Source organism: Dermacentor variabilis, chromosome 1 (genome assembly GCF_050947875.1).
Source record: "Dermacentor variabilis isolate Ectoservices chromosome 1, ASM5094787v1, whole genome shotgun sequence".
Taxonomy (NCBI): Eukaryota; Metazoa; Arthropoda; class Arachnida; order Ixodida; family Ixodidae; genus Dermacentor; species Dermacentor variabilis.
The window spans coordinates 249114284-249127436 of NC_134568.1; the positions used below are offsets into that span (position 1 = coordinate 249114284).

The 13153-nt window shown below is 41.8% G+C and overlaps 1 protein-coding gene across 1 annotated transcript in view; it reads left to right on the forward strand.

Moving 5' to 3' along the window:
- Positions 1–984: 984 nt before the first annotated feature.
- Positions 985–13153, forward strand: part of LOC142563767 (uncharacterized) — a 72381-nt gene continuing 60212 nt past the window's right edge. The window contains exons 1-3 of the mRNA XM_075674401.1: positions 985–1198; positions 1429–1490; positions 3384–3848. Of these exons, the coding sequence (XP_075530516.1) occupies positions 1072–1198; positions 1429–1490; positions 3384–3848 (654 nt within the window). The 5' untranslated portion in view covers positions 985–1071. The remainder of the gene's footprint in view (positions 1199–1428; positions 1491–3383; positions 3849–13153) is intronic.

Sequence of the window (13153 nt, forward strand, 5' to 3'; positions counted from 1 at the left end):
TTTTTTTAATTTCACTCCCATCGAAATGCAGCCGCTGCGGCTTGGAATCGAGACAGCGCCCTCGGGCTTCGCATAGCACAACGCTACTATGCGATCAAGGAGGGTTTGCGCCATCGTTTCGTTCCCATTCCATTCAGGGTGCGATGCGATGGAGATGGCTGTGGCGTTCGCTCGTCGCCTGCAAGTCATACCCCATGCCATAGAGTTGGTTATATTAACCCTATGGGACCCATGCGAGCGACGATTTCGGGTAACGTCTACCCGGTGTTGCCGATATGAGGGCAGCAAATACGCGTCGAAACTAGCGTGACGCGTGCTTTATTAATTTAAGTTCATGTATTTTACTGTACAAAGCAGCATAAAATATTTCTGATGGTCTTGCAGTAGGTTCTTATTCTTGCCCGTATAAAAATTCAATTGTTTGCTTTTTCCGTGCCACGGTTCCGTGCGACAATCGGTATAATAGTATTTGAGTGACGTACGTGCATCCAGTTCCGGCATCGCGCTATTGGATAGTCGCTCATAGCACTTCCTGGCGACGAGCAACGAATTCTATATTTCCAGAACCAAGCGATCGAGCGACAAGACCGAGCTATCTGTTCAAGCGACGGCCCGTTTCGTCGCTCGTCGCCGTCGCGTACAATATGGGTGAAAACGGACAGAACAGTCCGGACAGGACAGCCGTCCTGTAGTTTGCCTACGCTGTTTTGTCATAATATACGTAAACTAACTGTCCATGCTCAGAACTCTTGTCGACCTTCGGAGTTCACACTCCGCAGCTCTGTAATCAACAAGTAGACGCGCGACAACCCCTAGCGAACCGGCTTGCGTCGGTGCAGCTGCCCGCTCGGATACCGAAACCGCAACTAGGGTACCGCTCCACGCTCTTCGGCTAGATTTGGCCACGGAGAACCTGTATTTCATGGTAGCGACGAAACTTTTTTGCCTGCGTCTGGCAACACGCGAGCAACGGTAAATGCGGTCGCCTCTGGTCGCCTCCCAAGGTAGAGAGAGCTGGAGAGGGCAGAGGGCTGTAAACAGGTGTCTTAACAGGCGCCACTTCAATTTACAATGACAAGCATAGAGGAATTTAACTTTGAACTCGTAAAGCAGTACTTAATAGACAAGGGAGGCAAAGTTACGAACCCAGAGCTCGTAAAACACTTCAGACATTACTTGAACGATCCGGTTCACAAAGGTAAGAAAACTTCGGCTGCTGCCATTGTCGGACGTGTCTAACTGCCTTATTTCCTTGTTGCCATCGTGTGTTCATTTGGTGTTGATAGTGTCTTCTGACAGTGTTTAAATTTAGTCTGTAAATCGTTACGCTAATGGCAGGGAAACAATCAAGATCTGCTATATTACATCGTCTTGTCATTGCCGGCGATCTCTGCAACTCTTAAGTAATGCGATCTTTTTCTCTTGTAGACAGCATCCGCCAGAAGTTCAAGGACTTCGTCAACAGGTTAGCGTGCGTGAAAGAAGAAAACGTGAGTAAACGAATGACGCTCTGCTTGAAGTTGACGGAAAAATCGGTGATGAGCAATCTATGTCTGTCCTTGACCCCCTAACCGTAATTACTGCCTTAAAGGAAACTCTCGCGCACGGGACATTTTAAATACAATTATTTTAAAGTGGGCTCCTCGAGTTTTGTTGAATCTGTCCCGTAATTGAGGTACTATACCTTAGAGCAACAGCGGCCTGTTGTCGCGGTATAAATTCTTTACGGGCAGGTTTCGTGTGCCAACAGTAACGATAACGGGGGATGTTGACACATTCAAGAATTGCTGCTTACCGTTTATCACGTGCGTCATTTATTCTATGACTTTGTTTGCAGTGTAGCACACTGTTGGCACATTTGCAGTGTGGCACACTTGTTGAATGTAAACACTTTTCTTTCCCACCTGCGCCCCCAATTGATTTCTGTTGTTGAATGGGTGTACGTAGCGCCGGAAAGCTGTAAGGCAGCGTATTCAAGCCACTTATGATAGTCTTGCGACTATTTGAAATGCGATCCCGTGAAACAGCGCGTCTTCCTGGTGTTCAACCTGTCGTTATAGTGCCTAGAAGGCACTATACAGTCTTGCTGTGTGATGAATCATATGGCACTGACTAAGAAGGTATTGTTATCGTGCCTGTTGAAGAATGCCACTCCTTGAGGAGAATTCTTGTTCGGATATATATATATATATATATTTTAGTGTTGTGAATAATGGGAATTCTTAACTCAGTGAACATATGTTGTTGTGCTCTTCAATGTAAACCAGTGTGTTTTACTTGTGACATGAAAGTTGCAAGTAGGACTTTTTCTTTTACTTCAATGTCTGTGCAAAACTATACCATAGTAGTTACTGACATCTTCTAAATAAATTTTTCTGTTTGGATCTTGCTCGGTACACCTAACTCGCCAAAGGCAAACACATAAGTTTGCTAGCCCCTATCAGTAACTGATGAATGACTATGTGTGGCTCAGGTCATTTCAGTGTTTGTTGCTATAGTGATAACTACTGTCAGGAAGTGGTAAGTCTTGTACCTGTCACGATAACTTGTAACAATACGCACTGGCTATATTTGAAAAATGGCTGTGGCGTTGTTGAGTGGACGGTGATGCTGGCGAAGAGGCATGCTTGGCCCAGCCAAATACACAGTAGCTGTTGAAGTAGTGAAGAGGAAAGAAGGTGTCATGTGGAACGGACCTGACAAAACTTACTTAGCTCTGCCTAAGTATCCCACCAAGATTTATGTATATGTGACATAAATACATCATGCGAGCACGTAGGTCTCAGCAGCTTACTTAGTGCCACCTGCTCGAGAAGACAAGCACTTCAATGCACAATGGTGTCTGGGCTATGAAATGACAATATTATTGGCTTCAAGATGCTTATGCCCCTGTTGATCTGCAAACTTCATGTCCCTTCATATGGGTATCACCTGGCGTTGGTGTCATTCATGGACAAGCTTCTTTTGATATTCACTGCAGTATGTACTTATCACCACATGCCTAAGAAATGGTTATTTATTATTTCATAACATGGGGGGGGGGCGCTGTCATCTTTATAATATTGAGCATTAGAATTTAGTGGAAGCATTGATACAGGATTCATTTGCATGTTGCCATGAACTAAAGGAATTTTGCCGTGCCTTGGGCACATGCTAAATGCCCTCATATGCCTTTGAAGCTGCGTTCCACATGTTCGATACTCTAAATAGTCTTGAATGCGATGTAACATGATATTGCATGCTATCGGGACTGTTTGACATTTTGAAGGAGGTGTAGTACAAACAAATACCTTTGCTTAATTTGTTTAAATCACCAAAGAGAGCAAATACTATGTTGTGTTAAATTCTCATATTTGAACTAGTGTTTTCTTGTGGTTTTACAGGGCACAAAATACTTGATCATTCGCAATGAATACTTCGAAGAACTCCACAACACCAGGCGGGACCTTTCACTTCCATCATACCCTGCAGTGGAAGAGCCTGACAATTGTGTTGGATTCATGTGCCAAGACCACTGTGCTGAGTACTTTTCACCTCCACTGGGCCAAACTCCACAGCAACCACAGTGGAGGCATTACTCTCCAGACTGTCCAATCGCAGCAAATGAGTGCCCACCTCTTTCTCCAGTGGGCGTCAGCCGCATCCACTCAAGCCCGTGTCTCCTTGTGGAGGATAACTGCTATGAAGATGTCCCACCTCCGCTACCTCAGAAAAAACACTCTTTCGGCGGGAGTCCTAAAAGGCCTGACATGCCCCTGCCACCTCCGAGGGGTAGGAAAAACCATGGTCGCCGAGGGTCACAAGTAGAGGAACGCGTCCGGCAGTTTAGTGTTGAGAAAGAGCTTGAGGTGAGTGAATCTTGCATGTCAGGGCTGCTGAAAAAGAAATTTAAGTTAGTGCCAGTGTAGCTCTGTCGTATATTAAAGGGACCTGAAACAATTGTTATTGCAGCTGTGAAAGGTGTATGAAGTGTCAATTTCTAATACAAAGATTACTTTATGGTAGACTTATTTTCGAGTTAAATTCTCCTGAAGTTTTTGAAAGCAGCAGTACTATCTGGTTGGTGAGCTGCTTATCACGAACCATCACAGGTACAGGTTTTGCAAACAGATGGTACAAAAGCTCAAGATTGCACTAGTTCTGTCATTATTCAACATGGTGAGTCAGTGGCTGAGGTATTCCGCTGCTGAGCACAAGATGATGAGCTTGAGTTGCAGGTGGTGGCAGTCACGTTTTAGTGTGGGTAAAATGGAAGAACACTCACTTGGGGTGGTTTTGTTCATGTTGTCATAATTCAGTCAAAATTAGATCTACTCCACAAAAGTGTCCTTCATAGCCCATAGCGCATTGTTGAATGGTAAATGTATTAGTCAATTGGTCAGTCGGTCATTTCTGGCCATAGTCAGCAAATGTGACTATGAAAAAGAGTCCACATGTGACAACAAAGGACAATCACTCCTGCTGCTAGTCCACATCTTTCAAATGAGTGCACAAGAGGCATATGTTTAAATTTAAGTAAGGGTAAGGGGAGGTTTTTGAAGATCTCTATGGGAGTAACATTGTAAGAGAGGCTGTGACTATCATGAATTTTCCAATATTGGTTTTCTAGTTCAAGTGTAATTTTTTTCTCAGAACTGGCTTCAAGTGTAAAATCTGAATGTAGAGTAGGCTTTCTTTCTGACAAATAAGAAATAAAAGACATGAGGGCAAATGCATCAGGATTGCATTGAAAGTAAAGCAACATTGAGCATAATTTTTTAGCAACTGACAAAATATTCAAACTGAATGTGGTGCTAGCATACTAATCAATACAGTCCCTCTATGAATGGGATGCACTTGCACCATCTGCAACAGTTGTTCCGTAGCTATGGCATTCTGCTGCCGAGTATGAAATAACAGGCCTCAATCTGGGGGAGGCAGTATGCCAAAGCTTTCGTGGGCATAGATTGGGTAAAGAACCAGAGGTTACCCACCGCGGTGGCTTAGTGGCTATAACATTGCACTCTAAACACGGGGTCGTAGGTTCGATTCCTGGTTCCGGTGGCCACCTTTCAATGAGTGCCAGATGCAGAAATGCTTGTGGACTGTGCATTAGGTGCACGTTAAAGAACCCTAGATGGTCAGAATCAACCCGCACTTTCCCACTATGCATGTGCCTGGTAATTGTATCGTGGTTATGGTGCGCAAAAACCCCAGAACTTCTTTTTAGAAACAGAGATGCTCAGATTTATAACTAAGTAATTTCTATTAAAAATGGAAGCCGGTGTCATATCTTGTTCGATCAGTGACCATCTTCCAGTGTTTTGCTTCACAGATAAACCTATGCTGACAATAATTCAAAAACAAACATTAGGTACTAGTGTTTAACTGAAACCATGCTTGAGTCCTTTAGACGAACACTGAAAGAAAACATTTCGGGTACTGCTTATGAACTGAATGATGCAAATAAGGCTTATGACATGAAAAAATCTATATGTGACCTTATATTCCCTACAGAAGTTCATAGACAAACGCATACAATTCGTAAAGCCTGGATTATACCAATGTTGCGGCAGCGAATCTAAACAAAAGATACATTATTTAGGGCATTTTTAAAAACACGCTCAATTGATCACTTAAAAGCTTTTAAACAAAATTGCAATAAGTTAAATGAGCAGTTACGATTGGGCCAAGCCGAGTATTACTCTTGCTTTCTGGAACTCAGCAGTGACTGACATGATTTGATCTGGGCTGGTTTAAGCACATTGCTGCACCGTGATCAACCGCATACTACACTTAAGAATCTAAAGGTTAATCAGAAAGACTTATCTGGGACAGAGCTGGCGAATGCACTAATTTCTCTACATCTATGGTCTCTAGTGGGTCCACTAGAGACCAAATCCACTGAACGAGCGCTACTTCAACAATAACAATATGTTCTTATACAATTTTGAAAATAGGGCATTTGTTATGCTCATCTTTATAGATTTTTCAAAGGCGTTTGACTTAGTTAACCATAAATTGCTTCTAAAAAACTATGGCACTATGGCATTAGTGGTCATGTTGCTCAAATAATAGTCATATTTAGGTTGCACAATGCAGGTCATTCATATAAACAATCTTAATTCTGAAACAAAACCGCTAGTATCAGGTGTCCCACGGGGGAGTATATTAGGACTGTTACTATTCAATCTGTACCTTCATGACATTGTTAATGTACCTTCATGACATTGTTAAAGTTAACCCCGCAGCTGAAATGATTATTTACGCCAACGATACAAGCCTTTTCTTTTCAGGACGTGGCCTAGATCGGCTGATAGAAGAATGCAATCAAACAACGATAGCACTTCAAAAATTGTCCAATGCTAATTATATGCAAATAGATGAAAGTAAAACTAATGCAGTTGTATTTCGAAAATTCCACGACCACTTCCTCGACACTAAGAGACATTGTACCATCGTCTTTGACTGAATGTGGCATACATGAACAATTATCTGTACTGCACAGGGCTTACCACTAACCCATACTGTGATAACTGTCACAACTTAGAGACAATGGAGCACATATTACTAGAATGCCCCGCGTACCGTGACGAGAGACAATTTTTTGAGCAACAAATGAACATGATTTGCCACGAACCGTTAACGTTACCGAGCATCTTAGGTCCAGTGCCGAGCCCTTCAAAACAGCGACGGGTTTTGGATTTATTGTTCCAATACCTGTGAGACATTGGTCTAATAGGAAAGCTTTAAAGATTGCACACTTCATATGCAAAAGCCTAAATTTACCCTCCATGTCTCCTATAAATATTAGTATCAGGTCCACTCGGACATTTCATATTTATTTTTATTCTCTTTTTCTCCCACTCTCCTCTGGAATCTTTTAATCCCATTCCCCATCCCTATACACAGTAGCATGCCAGCGGTTATATACGCGCCAGCAAAATTCTCTGTTCTTCTAATAAAGAGCCCTCTCTCTCTCTCAGTTGTATTTCGACCAAAAAACAAACCACCTATTATACATCAGAGTTTTATACTAAATTAGCGAGAGATAGAGATTGTAGATAATTTTAAATCCTTAGGCATTGGGTTCTCGGTCAATTTGTCATGGGCAAAACACACTAGCTATAGAACGAAGGCAAAATCTTTCGTGCACATGAAACATTCAGTAAAATTACGTTGTTACATCCTATTGTTTTCTCCTGCCTAAGGTCATGGGTTCGAGTGCCTTAATTAACTGTACGATAATAAACTCTGGCTTAATTAACTTTGCCCTCATTAACACTAACGGCCATGGATTCGACTCAACAAAAATTTCTCAAGTTACCGGTATAGTAGGTCATGTTAGATCTATTCTTCCCAACCCACAAAATTATTATTTTATAACTCGCTGTTCTATTCCCACCTTAGTTACTGAGAAGCAAACAAACAAAGACGCCAAGCACAACATAGGGGAAATGACTTGTACTTACTAATTGAATTAAAGGAATGATAAATTAATGGCAATGAAAGGGGATGAAGAAACAGCTTGCCACAGGTGGGGAATGATCCCGTGTCTTCGCATTGCGCGTGCAATGCTGTTTGTTGTTCTTTCGTCCACTTTGATAGCCATTAATTTATCATTTCTTTAATTCAGTTCGTAAGTATAAGTAATTTCACCTGTGTTGTCCTTAGGGTCTTTGTTCGTTCGCTTCTCATGATATGATTAATAAAATTGGGCTCCTTGGTTAATCCCCTTTCTTCTTGTTCAACTTAGTTACTGTCATTTAGTGTGGGGCATGGGAACCCACTTCTACTTGGAATGAATTCACCGGTTAAAAAAAGTCAAACGATTACAATACTCCACGAAATTTGAGTGCTGTTGTATGTGTGTTTTCATTTCGCGAGGCGAGGAATTTGAGACCGAAATCACCACACCAACTGGCAGTAGACTAGTGCCATCAGTGCCTTTGCAGAAGGAGAGGCAATATGGCAACGCTGGCATGTTGAGCGGCATCGGAGCCAGCTGTGGAATAAGACAACGACGAATGCGCGAGCAGTGGCACGAGTGCAGTTATGCCAAGGGGCAGCGACGCTTAACTGAGGAATGGGTGCCTAAGAGCTACAGTCTAAAGAAAATTTCTTTGACATGCTTTCATGCACCCCATAGAACACTGAGTGTGCACTTCTTTCTCGAAACAGGCGTAATAAAAATATATAGCTTGTACAAATGTTGCTTGAATGTACGGTTTAAACAAGAAATCAGTATCATCAGCAGCAGCATCAGCTTATTTTGTGTCCACTACTGGACGAAGGCCTCTCCCTAGTGTAAACCATGTACGAAATTTGGCTCATCTATAAGAAAAAAGTACTTCATGCTACAAGACATTGAAGATTGGTCAGTGCCTTTATCTCACCTAAACTCTTAAATGGAGCATATACAACATATGCTCCTTTCTCTTTTATACACTTATCAGTTTGTGAATTTCAACTTGTTTAAATGTAGTTACCGGGAGTTGAGGGCAGTGTATGGGAAAATATATATTTAACATCTTCTTAGTCCGTGGTTTGTGCCATGATTCATTTGATATGTGCAATTCTCTACTTTGATCTCCTTTATGCACAGCCACCGTAGTCCTCCATAAAGAAAGCAACAAAATCTCAATAAAGAAAGGCGTCAGACAGGGAGATACGATATCTCCAATGCTATTCACAGCGTGTTTACAGAAGGTATTCAGAGACCTGGATTGGGAAGAGTTAATGGAGAATACCTTAGTAACTTGCGATTCGCTGATATTACCTTGCTTAGCAACTCAGGGGACCAATTGCAATGCATGCTCGCTGACCTGGAGAGGCAAAGTGGAAGGGTGGGTCTAAAAATCAATATGCAGAAATCTAAAGTAATCTTTAACAGTCTCGGGAGAGAACAGCAGTTTACGATAGGCAGCGAGGCACTGGAAGTCGTAAGGGAATACATCTACTTAGGGCAGGTAGTGACCGCAGATCCGGATCATGAGACTGAAATAATCAGAAGAATACGAATGAGCTGGGGTGCGTTTGGCCGGCATTCTCAAATCATGAACAGCAGGTTGCCACTATCCCTCAAGAGAAAAGTGTATAATAGCTGTGTCTTGCCTGTACTCACGTATGGGGCAGAAACCTGGAGGCTTACGAAAAGGGTTCTACTCAAATTGAGGACGACGCAACGAGCTATGGAAAGAAGAATGATAGGTGTAACGTTAAGGCATAAGAAAAGAGCAGATTGGGTGAGGGAACAAACGCGAGTTAATGACATCTTAGTTGAAATCAAGAAAAAGAAATGGGCATGGGCAGGACATGTAATGAGGAGGGAAGATAACCGATGGTCATTAAGGGTTACGGACTGGATCCCAAGGGAAGGGAAGCGTAGCAGGGGGCGGCAGAAAGTTAGGTGGGAGGATGAGATTAAGAAGTTTGCAGGGACGGCATGGCCACAATTAGTACATGACCGGGGTTGTTGGAGAAGTATGGGAGAGGCCTTTGCCCTGCAGTGGGCGTAACCAGGCTGATGATGATGATGATGATGATGATGATGATGATGACATTAAGAAGTTTGCAGGGACGACATGGCCACAATTAGTACATGACCGGGGTAGTTGGAGAAGTATGGGAGAGGCCTTTGCCCTGCAGTGGGCGTAACCAGGCTAATGATGATGATGATGATGGTGGTGTTTTTGCTGCTGCCTAGATAATGGGGGCTGCAGCTTTGTCAAGCTGTTTAGAACAGCTTTTTCTGCAACTCCTCCGTCTTTGTTTTCATTTCAAGATGAAAATAAACATTAGTAATAACAACCACAAGAGTCCTCCACTACTGCATATCTCATAACCCACTTTTTAATGGAATATACGGGAAGTTCTATCAGTTCAATACAAACTTAGCTAATGCTGAACTGCCTTTTGATTTTTGGCATAACATAAGGGTGGCCCCGGATAAACCGAACCCAGAGCAAGTGAAGAACACATGAACTGTAAGGCGACATTATAGAAGTAATATATACACAGAAACATCGGCACGTCACACTGCCAACATCTTCCAGCCCTTCATAGAGAACTGGCACCAGACGAACAAGGTTCCGTGTATTAATATCGCTTTACAGTTCATGTATTCTTCACTTGCTTTGGATTCGGTTCACATCTTGGGCCACCGTTTCAAGCCCTTCAGGTGCGGTGTGCATGACAGTGCACACCAATATAATGCATCAAAAGCAAGAACACTGATGAAGATATTTATATTTAAGGCATGTGACATACATATCTAAATTAAACACTTCTGGATGGACCTAGTATGCTGCAACTTTGAATAATATGTGTAAAGTGCTTTAGTAAAAACCCAATTGGCAGGTAGATGGTCATGTATTTGCTTTTGGTGTCAGTATGTCATCATGTAGCAGCTTGACTTTTATCCTAGTGTACAATGTTTTCGAGCGGCAATATTTTTCAGGTGGCTGGATATGTGCTTTCCAAGTATGCTTGACGTGAACTAGATGATGATGTCATTTCTTCCATTCCTGTAGAGAGTTCTTACATGAAGCCCACATTCTGTAAACTTGACAAAATGCGCTGAAGGATAGAACATTCCCAGCCTTTCCTGCAGCTATTTGCTTTTCATGATTCTGGAGAAGCAAGAAATGTGGTGAAATAATTTTTAACAGACAGAATTAATTAGTACCTGAAAGGGATAGTTGTCATACTATTATTAATAACTTTTACTGCAAACTTCTTAGTCAATCTGTGCTCTGCCTCTTATTGTTTTTTGGCTTTTTTCTTCCTGGCAAGGGCTATAATTCTAAAAAGTTATAGTACTCGCAACTGCTAGGATTATGTGTTAGGTGCTTTATACTTCACTTGTACTCTGTGATGGATGAGAAACATGATGTGATGTGGCAGAGGCAAGGGCAATATGTCAAGACGCATTAAGGGGCCCTGCACCAGGTTTGGGCATAGCAAACAGACAAGTGTGGTTTCTAGATGATGTACTGACAGTCGTGTCTGCATATTACCACAGAACACCTATATAAACTTAGAGAACGAAAACTGTACCGTCCACAGTGTAACGGAAATAAGAGTAGCAGTGGTGTTGTAAACTAAAGTGTACGACCGAGAGATGGCGCTGACAAAATCAAAACTAGTATCATCATCATTACATAGTGAGCAGTTGGCTGCTACGGTAGTGGCTGGTGGGGCTCGTCGCGCTGCTCACTCGTTAATTTTGGGCGCTTTGTTACTGCTTTCGGGGCCGTAATCGTGTGTGTGATGCTCTAACATGACTACAGATATCTTTATTATGTCGCCAGGTGGCCGAGAGACCTCAATTTGCAAAAAAACACTTGACGCAAGTAGGCTTACATTGTTTAATGCCAATAGTGAATGAAGCAGTACACGCTAACAATTTTCGTAAAGGTCAGGTGGACTTAATGGTGTCAGTCACTAAGTTTACAACGCACAGAAACACAGATAGCCATCTATTCAATGGAATTGAAAGCTGAAGTCGAGCGAAGTTTTGTCATCGTGTTCGGCATGACACTAAAGCAGGAAGAGCGAAGCTTCAGCCAACAATATTTATGCAGGGCTACCCTCTTACTTGTAGTTGCGTACAGTGCTGCTTAAAGTGTTGTATACTATACATATATTGCCTGCATTCGACGATTTCAGCTAGATTAAAAAAGAAGCATAGAAAGTGCTTGGCAAAAATGTACTGTCAGCAAGATAAGCCCGAGCTGCAATGCCCACTGTTTCAATAACACATTAGCAAGAGGCATGTAGTGTAGGGAAAAAAAAGAACGATATGCTAAATTTTACAACAGATATTGTCTGCTACTTTTGCTGTACATTTAGTGTTCAGGTGCTGTACATTTAGTAAAGGCTTTGACACAAGTGGAGTACCCATAGGAAAGCAAGGAACGATGGAGACAACAGTGCTAAGAAGGACTTCTGCAAAGATTGTGTGAATAAACAAGTACACTAAATAAACATTTAAGTAAAACCAATTAATGCTCACAGGTCCTTGGAAAATGCAATTTGCGGTTTCATATTGAAAAAACATCTTGGTTTACGTATCCAAACAAGGCAAAGAGCTTGCAAGGAGATGAACACTTCAACTGAATAACACAAGTTAGCAAGGGAAGCCTTAGCCTGGCGCCAACGTTTCAACAAGGAAACACATTTGCGAGGGCTGTCACGAAGACAAGTTCCCATGCTGAGGCTTTCATTGCTCGTCAACTATTGATTGACTGTATGTTAAGCCAATCTTACTCCGAGTATATTTCCCACAAAATTTTTTTTTGTGCGAACACACTGTGCTCAGGTTTGTCATCTGCTGTTTGAAGAGAAAGAAAAATTGTATTTAGGAATTTGTCTGTTTGAGAAGTGTGGAATAGGCCGATTGTGTGAACATACCTTTCTAGCTATCTCTTAAAGTGCAGGGCTAGCCTAGGTATTGATTTCATGCAAACTGTACATGAATAATTTGTAATTAACAAATGTAAAGTAATGCACATATCCATATCTAATTCTAATCCTAGCATTGCCATCTTAACAACATTCCCTTAGATTTCGTAATGTCATTTAAATATTTTGATGTACACTTTACAAATAACCTAAAATGGACCATTAATGTAGATTACATCATTAACAATGCTAATCATATGCTCAGGCACTTATGGCACAACTTTTACAAAGCACCATCTGCGCTAAAACTACAGCTTTACAAGACCCTATTATGCTAGAAACTTGAATATGCATCTGCAATATGGGATCCCAGTCGCGTTAATCTTACTACCTTCCCTTGAACTAGTAAAAAATAACTGCACTTGTTTGACTCTTTCCGGTTATAACCGTACTGCGAGTATAACCTCAAGTGAAAACTAGCCTAGCACTTATTCCATCAGCTAACTCCCATAATGTCGCCCGTCTTTCGCTATTTCATAACAATTTTCCATCGCGCGACACTTCACGACGACTTCATACTGTGGCCTCAGTACATTTCAAACCGCATCAATCATTACAGTCAGGTAGGAATTGATTCATGTTACAAAATGTCTTTCTTTCAATCTTTCATTCCCTGTACATCTCGGGAATAGAACTATCTTCCCTCAAGTATCGTAACCATCGCCGATAACAAACATCTTTGCAAAATAATTACCTAACATTGTATAAT